A 14,904-nucleotide genomic window follows, 5' to 3' on the forward strand; every position below is an offset into this window, starting at 1 on the left:
TTTTGGAATTGGGACGCTAGTGAAAGAGGAGCTAACGATGTTTGTGCTAAGGCCTCTTCATTTTGTTAGTTGCACTATGATATTGTAAATATTGGCACATTTACAGCATAAGTTTTAAGATTTTTAAAAGTTATGCATACGATTATTTTTTTTAAAGAAAAGTGCTTGGATATTTGCTTTTTAAAAGACACCATTTTTGTATTAATGTGACACAGGAAACCAAAACCAAAACTGTTGATTTATCAACAAAAAAAATGTAAAACTTGCAAAAAAAAAAAAAAAAAGCCGATGAATGTTTTGTTTCATATAATCAGCTGAAGAAAAATCACCTTCATTTTTGTGCCATTGTTTCACCATACTGTGTTGTACTTGTGTTTCATATTTGACCACGTCATCCTGGTTGTAATTTGTTGTTTTGCTAGATTTAACATTGCTGTAGATTATTGTAGGTGATGTAATAAATATATTTAAAAAATACCCGCTGTTCAGTGAGTTTATTTCAAAAACATGACTAACAGACTTAAAAAGAAGCAAAAACAAACTCTTGTGGTTGGTATTGCTCGTTCATTTTGGATCAACATTGTCCATTTAACAGTTCGCTTAGTTAAGCATATGGGATTCGTGCATCCTAGTGGGTTCCTTTTAAATAGTAGACGTGTTCAGTGCCCATTTAAATCATAAACTCTGAAACCTCATGTGTAGATGTAAAAGATCCTTCACAGAAGAGCTTGATTTCTAATGGGTCTTTTGGAGACAGTAAATATACCTGCCTTGAATTGCCTGTGTGTGAGTTTGCGTGTATACAATGACAGAGGTTTGAAGTATGAAGTGGGAAATTAATAGATTATTCAAAGGAAGGCTTGAGCTCCCTGCTGACAACTCAGAAACAGCAGCACTCCTCTTAAGACAAGTATTAAGAAAATATGCCTGTGAAAAACTAGAAGTGCTGAAACATACCCACAGTGTCTTAAAATAACTACCTTGTTTTCTTGAGATATCTTTCCACTCTAAAAATAATATGTTTCAATAGTCTCATTTTATTTTTTGTTTGGCAGGGACGGGGGAAGAGAGATGTTACAATTTCTGAGATGTCATCTGCCGGTCTGATGCTTCCGCTGATGCTCAGGCACTCTCCTCCTAGAGGCATCTTTGGGCCTGGGGCCTGATAGAAGTTCTTGTTTTGAAACCTTTTTGGTTGGTAATAAACAGGTCTTAAAGAAAAGTATAGAAACATAGTAAGGAAACAGTACAATACCAATTAGGTGGAGTAGAAACAAATTAATTGAGATTTCTATCTCTGCCAAGTAGCAGTTAAGATTAAAAATAAAAGTGGTACTCGTGCAATTCCCCTAAATAGGTAAAAGACATAAGAACTTCCTTTGATGGCCTTTCAATTTCTATTCTGTAATTCAGTGGATATTTTTGCCTGTAAATAACTTCAGAAAATGACAAAGGAAACCTTCACATTGCATCACTTGTACATGTAACTTTTTATGTTTAACCGCAGTACGGCTACAGTAATGACAGGGCAACTTCCGCTACCATGAAACTGATACTTATTTCTTTTTACATCATCAATCTTTTCTGGAGGATGTCAAAGGTTGAACGAGCCTGCAGCCTGAATTATGGCTCAGCTTTGGAGGCAGCTGTTAGGAGCTAGTGGAGTTTTAAGTTTACTGATTTAAGAGATTTACATTTACTGTTAAATGTCATAGAGGAAACTAGGTTAGTCTTTCAGGATTGCCTCGTTACACAAATCAAATGAGTGTACAAGAGTTGATGCTGCAGCTTAATAAGAGGATCCTAATTTTTTAAAAAGTGCTTCAGCTTGAAAATTTAACCTCAGTCTGTCAGCTCCATTTCCTTGCAGTCTCTCTCATTTGCCCTCCAATCACTCAATAACGAAAACCAACACAAATTTTGAGCAACAAACACAGGATTATAGCCTGTGTCATTTGAACTTATTTCTTCTTCAAAGTGTGTAAATTCTGAATTGCGTAACTGAAGCAAAACAGAATTTCCCTGTGTAGGGTCTCTGTTAAGTGTTTAATAAAACAGGACCTTTCTTTCTGGATTAAACGGTTTATAAATAAATTTGAATCTTATGTGCCAGTTTAGCGCAGTGTCCAGATTTGAAAAGAATTGCATCATTTCTCTTTCTATATTTTGAATTCCACAGCCTTCCATTCTTTCAGCATCAGGCCTATGGTTTTTTCATGAAGTAGTTTTTTTGCCAGCTCTGTACTGTTTATGTGAAAATGTTTTTTGCCATCTCAGCTGTCTGGGCCAAAAAATGTAAACAATTAAAAAAAAAGAAAATCAAAACCATTTTTCACTGAATAGAGTTGGGAGAGGGAGTTGCAGTATAACCCTTTGCTTCTTTCTAAACTAAATAATAGAAGAAACAAGTTTGTCATCTTTTGTTCTCTAGAGATGTGCCATTGTGTTTTTTTGACTCACTTATTTCATACTTAACACTAACGTATTACAGAAATTTTCTCAGCCTTTTGAAGACAGTACCTGCAGGAGGCAGTCGTCTTATTTTGCCATTAACGGTGATAATCTTTAGGCTAAGGAACTGACTGAGGAATTCATGACAGCTACCTTGCAAAGATTATTTATTATCATACTTAACACTAGTACAGGCTCCAAAAGACATGAGCATTGTTGCTTAACTGTTTAGTTTGGGGTTTGACGCTATTTATCTGTGCTGAGTTGAGCTCTTTCCTTACACATATTACTGACGTGCAGAGCTTTTTGTGTGTTGTTTTGTTGGATTTTTTACATTCTGTACAATTGTATGTATTAGGAAAGGTCTTAGGAAACATCATTTCAAGCTATAAATAATTCCCTTATCCTGAGCCTCCACCCTGAATTTACACTTTGCTAATTTTAATCTTCATTTCATTAAGCCCATTTCTGAAGGAGCAGAACTCTGCATGAGATCCAAACTTAGCATTACACCTGTGTGCATTTCTGTTGCTCACATTTCATCCAGATGCTTCCTTCGTGCTAGGAAAATACAAAGGAATCTATTGTTTAGAGACTTTGTAGACTCCATATGCACTACTAAAGGTTTGGAGAGGTTGGGAAAATACAATGCAGTGTTTAGGGTTTAAGATTCAGGAATCTGAATTGCATTAACAAACTTCCAAGTCCGACTTGTTTAAGTTTCTTTTCATAACTACTGATACTGGTAGCCCACAAGAATAATTCCTGCTGTTTAGTTGGAATGGGATTTTAAGATTAATTTAGGACAAAGCTGAGTATGAGGGGAGAAATTACAGTAATATTTTACTGCCTTTTTTTCCCACAGATTTAGCACAATTTCCACTGAGATACAAACTATTTACAAAGCAGTTGCTAAATAAATCTCCCAGTGAGACACAAACGAAACTCTATAGTGCTAATGTTTCCATTCACATCATTGAGATGTGTGGTGTGCTGGCCATCTGTTATATAAACCTGAATAGGATCTGAAATCCTTACACTAAAGACTTGGAGTTTTTAATGCCATCACTTTTTATGGAGGTGTGCCATAAAAATGGCCATGTGCTGGCAACCTGTGTAACTGGACCCCTTTAAATCTGTGTAAAAGTGATGACATTTCAAGTACCTCAGCATCTCTTAAAATTAAAACAGCTAATTGCATTAAGGTCTGTGTATTGAAGAGATTATATGCTTCCTTAGAGTTTGGGTTTCCCACTCCCCATCTGCAATGTCCCTGATGGGGTCCACAGCTGTGAGAGCAACAGCGTGCACGGCAGACTGCCTCACGATTGGCAAGCCAACTGGAAGGAACACCGAGACCCACAAGGATTGCTGGACCCAGAGGACTTTCAGCTTGTGAGAACAACGAGCTAATTAAAGTCTAAATAAATGGAATGTCCTTCTAGCTGAAGTAAAGATAAATAAATGCTTGCATTTTGTTCCAGTGAATTGAATAAAACCAAAAATATTTGTGTCATGTTTACCTAGTAACATCTCTTTAATGGTGAAAGGGAGTCTATCAGCAGACTTGGTAAATATATGCAAATGTGAAGTTCTTGACTTCTTTATAATGTTATTTTAATAGGAGAGGTTTAGCAAAGGCAATGAGAAGTTTGGGGGCCTTTCTTCCTATGTTTCAATTGATAGTAAAATCTTGGAAGATTAAAGTTTTTGAAGCCTCAGTATGCATTTTTTAGTCAATATATTCTTAGCAACTGCTTTCTTTTCACTGTTGAGTTCTGCTTCTGCTTGCACACTGGTGCTTCTCACACACATCTCATTGAAGGAGCTGTATGCTTTATTTGCAGACCTCTGGTATAGTATATACTGCTAATGCATCAATTTAGTTCTTCCAGTTCTTATGTAGTGTCAATAAGAATAGTTAGGGGCACTTAAATATCTGATGGATGTTTTCTTTCTTTTCCATTTTTTATGGACCACTTTTTTTTCAAGTTTCTTTTACTAAATCTAGGCTTAATATATATTTAGGGAGCTGTACCTAAGACATATTTAGGAATGAATTTCAGATGTGTGGAGGCCAGTAAGACTATTTGTATTTAAAGTGAAGCACTTGCTGAAGTGTTTTGCTGAAATGGCCCCTCAAAAGAGTCTAAATTTGGAAGGACTGAGCAGTCATAGTTCACAGCTAAGCCTCATCTTGAGGGTCTTTGAGAAGTTAGGTTCCCAATTAGAAATTTGAGTCTCTCTAGGCACCTATTTTGAGATGTGGCCACTGAGCTGAGTCTTGAAGTTCACATCTCACATTATCTCAAATGAGAACAATGGGTATGAGACTCCATAAAGAGACCATCAGGCTGCTAAAGGAAGCTGCAATGGTGTATAGTCAACAGTCTTGACCTAACATCTGCTGAATAGTATAAAAGGCAAAAAGCTGAATAGAATAGTTGTTTGATAATCTATTGAAAATCTAGCACTAACTTTTTTGTATTGTACTCCTTAGCATGTTGTAAAGATTCATTCCTGATTGTGTATGTAGCAAATATTAAAGATACTGTAATTACTTTAAAAAAATACTCTGGGGCACAAAAAGAAGAAATTGGATGCCTGTTAGGAAAACAAATAGATGCAGCAGAATGAGTAGAGAAAACATGTTTTTTTTCTGCTTAATTTACAAGCAGGAGTGTAATGGAAACAATTCTCTCATTACACGTTTATAAAAATAGATTTTGAGAGTGACTTCTCCAGGCATGAGAACTCCTAGCATTGTCCTGTTACCTTGGTCCTCACCTGCTCATTTATTCAAAAATGAGCCAGAGGTAAGTTTTTACTGAGACATCCCACAGAGTTTAGCACAGCAATGGCACATACATAAACACATCCTAATCACAAAATGAGGGCAGCAATATCTTAGAGAATGGCGTAAAATCAGTCAGTGCTCACTTCTGTTTGCTAAGAGGCAGCAAAAGTAGTCCAAAAACTGATGAATGCAATTTTGAATTCTGATCAAAGCTCAGAATAAATGCTGGGATGGATGAAAAGAATGAGCTGGAGTTGATTAAAAGAAAAAAAGGGACAAAAAAGTCTCTTGATAGAAGGGTTGTGCAAGCTCTCAGGATTATTTAGTGAAAAATAGGCCAAGTACAGCCTTTGTCTAAATCAGCTGACCTTAATCTAGTATGGGAGAAATTAGAAGTTAGTCTATTCAAATGAACTCAGCACACTGGCCAGCCTTTAACTCTGCTGTTTGCCTCCTCCCTGGCTCTGTACCTTGCAAGCAAAGGTCCCAACTGCTGCATCATGAGTTATTCTTGCTCCAGCTGTTGGCTGTGCTTTGTCGTGGTAGAAGAGAGAAATCATCCCAAAGAAGCTGTATTAAATATATAAAGTGGCTTGGCACCTTGGCTGTGGACATCTAGATACTTTGCAAACACAGATAAGAAACTAATAGTTTCATACAGTACAGCCTGAAATGTATGTAATATATAGTATAGATTGAAGAAAGTAATTAAATACTGCATCACTTTATAATCTCTTAGCATGTGAACTATGTGAGCCTAAGAAAGATTTTTGGAAATCCTCTGAGTACTTCTCTCTTATGGTGCAACACAGGGGCAGGAGAAAATGCTCAGTTTTGCTGTAAATTGAAAAGGCCACTGTTAAAGTTGTAGCTTTTCCTGGTTTCCCTTGAAGATGGGTAAACCTTGAAGATATATGTATACAGTTGTTGTACAGCACAGAATTAAAGTGAAATCCAGTCCATCTCATGTCTGTGTAGTTTCACCCTTCTAGATGTGTGATGGAGCAGTCTTCCTGAAGTGCATACCTAGAGCCCATACTTTACTGATAAACATTGATAGGTGCTTTGGAAGGCTTTCCTTGTGAGATCCTGCCTGCTATACTTCTGACATCCAAGCTGAGTGGCTGCAAAGCTTCTAGAGACGACAGAGTTACTGTCCTCCCCACCTTAACTGTATGGACAACCACAGACACTGTACATGAATTTAAACCCAGGGTATGCATTCATACCTCATGTGAGCTGTACCCACTCAAATGCTTTTACAAAAATGCCAGTTATTCGCTATGACATTTTGTTTTCACCATGCATTGCCATAATTCTTTCTCCCTTCTAGAACACAACTGGGGAGGATTTCCCCTGAAGGAGGTTTCTAAAAGTGAGGAATTCTGCCCATAACAAAGCCAGCTTCAGCCAATACAGACATTTGTGCTTCTAGTGCCTGCCGCGTTAATGGTGTCGGTGAGGAAGCGGTCTCCTGCCTGCAGAGGGCATACAGCTCCACGGTTTTCTCTGGCAAAATGTGTATGGAATAGGGAGAAGCTAATGGACCATATGTAAAAGTGTTGCAGCACATTGCTGCACATGATGGATCAGGGTTATCTCCATGTACACAGGGGTTACAAATGTGTAATTTCAGTGGAAAAAAACGGAATCTTCCAAAGTATCCACATATCCCTCCACCAAAGTAAATTGGTACTTTGCACCGGCAACACTGAAGCCTCTCTGGGACATATGTCCAGCAGGAACGTGCTCATTAAAAATCATCTGTTTTCATTTGTGTCTCTCCATTTCCAGAGCTCCCAACACAGTGGCTCCTCTACCTCATTAGCATCCACCAAAGTTTGCAGCTCTATGGATGAAAATGATGGACCTGCAGAAGGTAACGTTTGAAGGCTGACATTTCAAAGCAGTCAATGTGGTGATAACAGCAGCTGTGTCGGAAATGAGTCATTCTTCTTGCTGGGAGTGTTGAGGGCTGGGTGACTTTGTGTGAGAAGACTCATCAGTATTAGCAAACCAATTAGGTTCACTCAGGATCATATTTGATCTGGACATTGCTATTCAGAGGTGCTTTGGTTACTGGATGCTGGAGACACTGGTTCTGCAGGTGACTCAGTGCTGACTGGATTATTTCAGTAATTTTTGGTCTGATCTGTCAAGATAGTGAAAAGTATGCTGCAGTCCTAGGTCTTTACTCAAGAATTATTAGTCTCACCCTGTACAAGCAAGTTGGCTGAGGGATAGTGTCTGCTCAAATACTGCCTGTTCACACGCACACATACGTAAGTGTGTGTATATGTTCCTGTCTGACAGTAACTCCTCATGCTGTCTGTGAATTCAGGCAAACCCCAGCCTCCTTGTATCATAACATTCACTTCTAATACTAAACTGGAACAAAGGACAGATAAGCTATGCTTAAAAGCACTGTCTTAAAGTGCAAATTCAAGTCACATACTCAGAGGCTTTTTATTTTTTTTTTACTTTATGGTATTTATATAGCAGTTTGTATCAGCTGCAGATTACAAGTCAGCTTTTAGAGGCATGTTAGGTATTTGTAATATGCTATTTCAAATACATTTAAAAATAATGGCACATGTATGAGCACTAAAGTACATGAAACTGCTTTTCTTATGCTCAGATACTGTGTAATGCAATTTTTACCTAAACATCTGGTGCCCAGGTTGCATGCAAGGTAGTATTATTGAGAACATTTGTTTAAAAACTAAATATTTAATATTGGGGGAGGGGGAGAACTAGCACTTAGCACATGAGGAGTTTTATGGATGTCTCAGTTTACAGGATGTAATAAAATAAGAGCTTGAGTGTTGGACTTCTTTGGTACATATATTTAATCATGCTGTGTCAAGGAGTTCCAGCCCTTTTTGGAGGCTGGTCTGCGCTTGTGCAGATCACAGAGGCCTTTTCATAATTAAAAAAATACAATTTTGGTTTTGTCCTGGGGGCATATTGCAGTGGGAATGGTAAACTATGTAACACTCGAGTGGTGGTATGTTTGAGCCCCCAGAAGTCTTATTTTTCATTATTGTATCTGTGTGAAACCTGTTGAGTATATACAATGTCAGCAGCATGGTTTCACTGTACAGTAAGTGAGATACTGACTCTGAATGGTTTCCAGGCTCCTCAAACCATAGACTTAAAATGCATGTTATGTGCAACATCTGTGTTTCCTTCACTAACAATAAAAATGTACTAATGATTCTTTCAGAAGTGTTGGAGGAAGGTTTCCAGGTTCCAGCATCAATAGCAGAACGATATAAAGTTGGAAGAACTATAGGGGATGGAAATTTTGCTATTGTGAAGGAGTGTATAGAAAGGTGAGAAGGATAATGTGCTCATTACTGTAAAGATGATCATAAATGTAATGCTTTTTTCTAGAGCATGTCTTTATTTGTAGAATACAGGACATGTAATAAGGCAATGTCTCGGTGCCAGATGGAAAAAACAGACTAACGGCCTCTCATGAAGTGAAGGAGAGAGTGTCCAAGGGACAATCTATGAATTTAATTATCTATGTGTTTAATATGTGGGTTTTTTCCTGCTTCAGACCACATGATTTTACCAATTCTTTTTCTGAAATCTTTCTTGTTACACTAAAATGCCTTTTCTTGTGCTATATTCTTGCAACTCTCCTTTTACATTAGACCAATGAAACAATTCACATGTAGGAGATGTCAGGAAGTTTTGTACGAGCAGTGTAGTGGTGGTGGTCAGCAGAAAGGACTGACTTTGGATCCATCTTTTCTGCCATCTGACACTGAGAAGTAACCTCTTCCATGGTTATCTTTAATTATATAGGCATCCATTTCCTGCTTGCCTACTCTATGCCATTATAGGATCTCCATCCAACCTTAGGAGGCTGCACTGCAGACGTCAAAATCTAGCTTCTTAGGTGTCCTTTACTGAAGGGCAGTTGAGGCGAGAGCAGAAACACTGTAAGACCAGTTTTAGACATCCACTTCAGATTAGAGAAGTCACCTCAAACATTGATGTTGCTGAAAGCATCCATGTTGTCTAGCTCAGGTGCCAGTTTCCAAATCTGGTCAAGCAGGTCATGAGCCAGGTTTGAACTGAATGTACCAACACTAAGAGTGTGAAAAATAGGGAACAAATACAGAAGTGTTCTAAGCAGAACTTCAGGTGCCCTCTGGTAGTATTGTTAAAAAAAGGAGAACACAGTGTAAAAAAGACAAAAGGTACTTGTATGTGAAATGGTTATAAGGTTGCCCATGTTAGATAGTAACAGTGTAGATAACTGCGAGATATAGTGATGCTGAAAAGAAGGAACAAAAGAGATGTCAAGGTCTGATAACAAAATTCCAGAACCAAAGTTTTATGTCCCCTATTACCATGTCCTAGAGATGAGACTCTTAAAGAAGACTGCAACCTCACCTTTGGGCTCAAAGAAATTTTTTTTGCTCTTTAGCCTGTAAGAGTCTGATAAAAATCCTAGAGAGCTAGTCAAGATTAGATTCCATGGCAGCTGATGATAAATTAGCATGGCTGGTTTTAAACTAGAATCCCTCTGGAAGAAGTCAGGTCCCACTCTGCATTTGAAAGAGTCTGGCAAGGCAGAAGACAGCTGTTGGGGAAAGAAGGAAGACTGGATTTTGTATCAACTGACAGAGTGCTTGCAGGACTTGGCCAAAGCTCAGTAAGAGTGAGTTCATGGTGGAGCTGGTCATTTGGAAGGTGATAGCTGTTTAGATCGAACCCCAAGGTCTGAACACTAAACTAGGGGATATGGATACCTAGAGGAAGGAAAGCAACACAATATGAATACAAGGTGGCACTGCAAAATGGGTGTAGAAGGCATGACTGATAAAAAACACAGGCACAAACATATATGTGTTAAAAAAGAGAACAAGACAAGCAGAAAGTAAGTAGTGACTGAGAGAAACAGCTTACAAGTCAAAATTAAAAAAGGTTGAGGTTTTAATATGCTGTCGCTCAGCTGAAAATACCGATGGTGCTACAAGACAGGCAAATGTCCTAGAGTGCGCTTTACAACTCTTTCTCAAGCTGAGAGAAAGGACATGAAAAAATTAAGCATAGGTCCCACCACACCTAGAAATAATGCTGATTACAACAGTTTTGAGAGTTCAAATGAAAACCATTTCCTGTCCTCTTGTCTGTCCCACTAGTCCCAGAAAGATCCAATAATACAATGAATCCAGTGAAAATGCGCTCAAATGGCATGCTCACTCAGGTTTTCCTAGATACATACTCTTACGGCCTCTGAGCTATACCATTTCATAGATCCCATTTATATCAGAGAATTAGTGCTTTGAGAGAGTTTGAAAATTAAAATAGAATTATATCTGTTAGTTTCCACTTTTAAAGTGGTGTACCATTGCCATCACAAGTGTGGAATCAGAAATTAATGGCTCAGAGGGTAAATTTAAGCCAGTATGTGGAAAAGCCCTTCAAAAACATTCTTTATAGTCCTAAGCAACAAACACCTCACTTCAAAGTCTGATATGTCCATCATTTTCAGAGTCAGAATTAATGGGGTGATACCTGGGATGGAGGACTTTCCCACTTTCTTCTGACACACAAATCCTGTGTGCATTAGACTTCAAAGGAATAGCACCATGAGGTGTTAAGCAAGTAGGAATTGGCTCTTACACATCTTTGCTGATCACATGGATACTTTTCCATAGCTGTGAAGACCAGCGCATGTGTACTGATGCTTTAAGTGCATTCACAGGTGTTTTCCTCTGACAATGTACAGTCCAAGTAGAATACAAAAACTACCTTCAGAATTTTCATGTGAAGACTTTTAAATCCCATTCTGTGCATCTGTGATCACCCAGGGACACAGACGCATGCACACATATACATTTTAATGCACACATAAAAAATAATAAAGATAGAGGCAATGAAAATCTCCAGTGCAATGAAAATCTCAGTGAACTTTGCAGAAGGTTAAAACAGCCAGAGGACGTGTCATGGAGCCCTGGTATGAACCAGAGGTCTAGCTCTGCCCTGCAGTAGTGCCACAGGTCCAGACTTTTATCCAGTTATAACATGTTTCCTACTTTGTGTGGCACCTTTTATTGTTTGGGTTGAGTGCGAGGTGATGTGCTGGTTTCACTGTGTGTTTCTGGCATGGCTGTGTGTATTTTTTGGCGGGCATGTAAGTTGCAGTGCTGCTGACAGCCTGCGGTTCTGCAGCTTTTTAGGGAAAGGGATTTGCATTTTCTTACCTTTAATTTTCTTTTTATCAAAACAGAGAGCAGTCAGAGTTGTCATCTGCTCGTTACATATCTGCTCCATTGTATACGTAATTTGTCCTGTGGTGGTTTTATATGTGTTCATTTTTAACTTTCAGATACTTCCAATTCTGACATTTCCTCACTAGCTCAGATTTCCCAGTGTTTCAGAGTATATGTAGTCTCCCATGGCCAACAAAAACCATCAATTTCCTTTCTCATGACAGAAAGGAAGCATTCCTAGGGAAACTAAACATCTTGAAAAAGACTCCTATTGATAGAAGGCATTTTATGTCTCAGTTTGAACCCCAGATATCTTAATTTCTAGTGTTCCTTCTCCTACGTCCTCCTTCAATTTCACTAAAATAGTGTCCATATCTCTGCCTGTCCCCTCACTGATCTGGGACTGTAGGCACCAAACAGCAGTACTGAGAAGGGGCACCCCAAGTGGAGTGTGACTCATTTCTGGAGTCTGCAGTATTAAAATAGATATGAGAAGTTTTTAATTCGCTTGAAGTCTTGAACAGCTAGGCTGCACTTTTTTCCAAGTCATAAACACCATCATCCAGTCTGATTTCTTTGATGTCTCAAAGCAGCTTGGTTTTGCTCCCCGCTGACTTGGGAACTCAAACCAAACTAACTCTTTTTTTTCTTTTTTGTGAAGTCCCCATTTTCCTTTAAATTAATACCTAGTGGGACGTCATTGCCAGAGGAGTTCTCCATGCTTAAATACGCCAATGAAAATGCCCAGTCATTTTCCTGATGAAAAGCTTTCAGTTTATGACTCACTTTGCATGTTCTGTTTGACAGACTGTGCACACATTTAGGCACGTTCATTTCTCTGTTTAACTTACTCTATATCAATGTAATGTATCGGCTTAACTATGTTTTGCTAAACCAGGAATGAACAAAAGATCACCCCATATGCTGGAGAGGTTACGTTTGTCTATATTTTTTAACCAAACATATGCCTAAGGACAATGTAATAGACCTTTTTGAACTGTTTAGATACTTACTACAAAATGAAAGTATTTCAGTAAGAGCTTTTTATGTATTATCTACTCTCTGTTTAACCTTACAGTGAAAGTAGAGCTTGTGAGAAGAGCTCCTTGATGTCATCCTTAGAGCCATGTTTTTGGTTTTGTAACTTAATTAAGAAATGGAAGTTGATACTGTTACTTGGCTACATTCTTATTCTTCTGTGTTAGCGTTCTATATGATATAGATATATATGGTAGAAATAAATATTATATGGTTTAAAAAAAATACTTCAAAGGAAATGTGTGTTCATCCTGAACTTACTTTCTATAGTTTTATGCTGCATCCGCATCCTTTCATATTCTGTTCTATAAGCATCACCTCTAGCACTGATAAATATCATATATATGCTGAATGCATAAAACATTATTCCAAAGTCTGAGTTCCATTTTTTGTCATAGCAGTTGTGAGTGTAGATGTGCAAAAAAATGTCTTTTCATTTTAGTTACCCAAAAAAAGTCTTTTCCTTAACTTGTATTTTAATAACAGAAAACAAAAATTTCTTTTTGAAAAGCTTTGTGTCTGTAAATACTATATAACACTATTACAGAAAACCACAATTACCACTACAAAATTCAAGGAGGGAAAAAAGTTTATGTTGGGTTTCGTTTAAACATTGAAATGTCTTCATTTACCGAAAAAAATGCTTAATGCTTTTTTCTCAGGCACGGGTATTCAATAAATTTGACCCAAGTTCACAATTTCAGTCAAATCCAAGCTTCATTTCTTGACGAAACAAACTCTTGAATAGAATTCATGCCTAGACCTACTGTGCTCAAGTGATATATAAAAACTTGACTGACAAAAGTGGTCAATGTGATTGAAGAGACAATTTTTTCTTTTCTTTTCCTTCAGATCAACTGGTAGAGAATATGCGCTGAAAATAATCAAAAAAAGTAAATGCAGAGGGAAAGTAAGTATAAAATTCACATGAGATCAAAAGGTTGAGGTTTTTTTTTTATTTCCACACCCCCACCCCCCAAAAAAGATCAGTTTTCAAAATAGATCAGTTTTGGAAGCTATTGGTATTTATCTTCTTCTTGGCAAGTGACAGAATCTTTTGGGTGGACGCCTTTGCCTGCCTTCTGGAGGCTCTTGAAATACGAACGTAAAAGGATGCGTGTGTCTTTCTAGATGCATGTGGTGATTCTCCAGTTGGTTGGTTTTGGGTGGGCAATCCTGCAATTACGTCCTCTAATTCCAGATGTTACTGGAAATCGGAAAAATAGTGCTAGTAATTGTAACACTGATAATGACGCTACTAATGCTACTAATAGTCAGTTTTATACCAAGTGACTGTTAGCTTTTGATATCTACAATGAAAGATTCTCTGAAATGCTATCCTATTTTGAAAACTAAAGATTCTGCATTGGATTTTTTTTTTAAAAAAAAAAAAAAAAAAAGAAGAAGCTTCCATATTTAACTTTTCTATGCATCAGGAACATGTCTTTCCCTCCATTTCTTTCTTTCTGTTCTACTCTCTGTTCTTTTAGTTATCACACCAATGTTGTTTCTAGACATGTTCCTTCCATACTGGTGGAGGCAACACGTGTTGACTTTAAAAAAAAAAAAACCCTGAAAAATCCATGCAGGTTCCAATTCTGTCTGCCTTTTTATTGTCAATTTCTTTTTCCCACCAACCCATAGTCATTGAAATTTTATTTTGTGTGATAGGAACACATGATCCAGAATGAAGTATCTATTTTAAGACGAGTTAAGCACCCCAATATTGTACTTCTGATAGAGGAGATGGACATGCCAACTGAGTTGTACCTTGTCATGGAACTTGTAAAGGTGGGTATTTTGGAGACAAGCTGCTTATAAAGAATTGTTTCAACCATAGTGGGAAATCTCATTTGTACTAAATCCTACTGAAAATCATGGAACCACAGAGCAATTTAGAATGGAGGTAGTTTCTGAAGGTAATCTAGCACCCTACTGAAATATGTGTAACCCACTGTCAGATTGGGTTTTATAACTTTCAGATATTTCCATTATTTGTCTAACTTTCTGAAGGTCACAATCAGAAGTGGTCTGTGGACAGTACTCTGGAGATCACCACTTTTATTTGCTCCCCCAAGAGAAGTCTCTTTAAAAAAATATATATCTTAAGGGAAAGAATCTGCCTTGAGATGAATTGAAAATAAACTCAGTCCAAATAGCCATAAATACCAGCCTTCAAAATTCAATATTCTTTGACAGAATAGAATTTTATTGAATTGTATGAACTGATATTCAATTTAAACAATATTACCTGTCTGTTTTTTTTTTTTCCACTGATTTGTATTAACACATTGCCAGGCCTCCCTGCTCAAAAATAATTTACATTTAAGATGGAGGAAGAGGGGAGGGGAGTGGAAGGAATAAGCCTGCTATTCAAAGCAT

General features: G+C 37.6%; 1 protein-coding gene across 4 annotated transcripts in view; it reads left to right on the top strand.

Moving 5' to 3' along the window:
* Positions 1-14,904, top strand: part of DCLK1 (doublecortin like kinase 1) — a 262,133-nt gene that overhangs the window by 202,219 nt on the left and 45,010 nt on the right. For all 4 annotated transcript variants that reach the window (XM_068142850.1, XM_068142858.1, XM_068142840.1 and 1 more), the window contains 4 exons: positions 7,043-7,127; positions 8,475-8,583; positions 13,375-13,432; positions 14,194-14,313. In XM_068142850.1, coding sequence (XP_067998951.1) covers positions 7,043-7,127; positions 8,475-8,583; positions 13,375-13,432; positions 14,194-14,313 — 372 coding nt within the window. The remainder of the gene's footprint in view (positions 1-7,042; positions 7,128-8,474; positions 8,584-13,374; positions 13,433-14,193; positions 14,314-14,904) is intronic.

Source organism: Melanerpes formicivorus, unplaced genomic scaffold (assembly GCF_026170545.1).
Source record: "Melanerpes formicivorus ecotype bairdi unplaced genomic scaffold, bMelFor1.0.p_v2 SCAF_1, whole genome shotgun sequence".
NCBI lineage: Eukaryota > Metazoa > Chordata > Aves > Piciformes > Picidae > Melanerpes > Melanerpes formicivorus.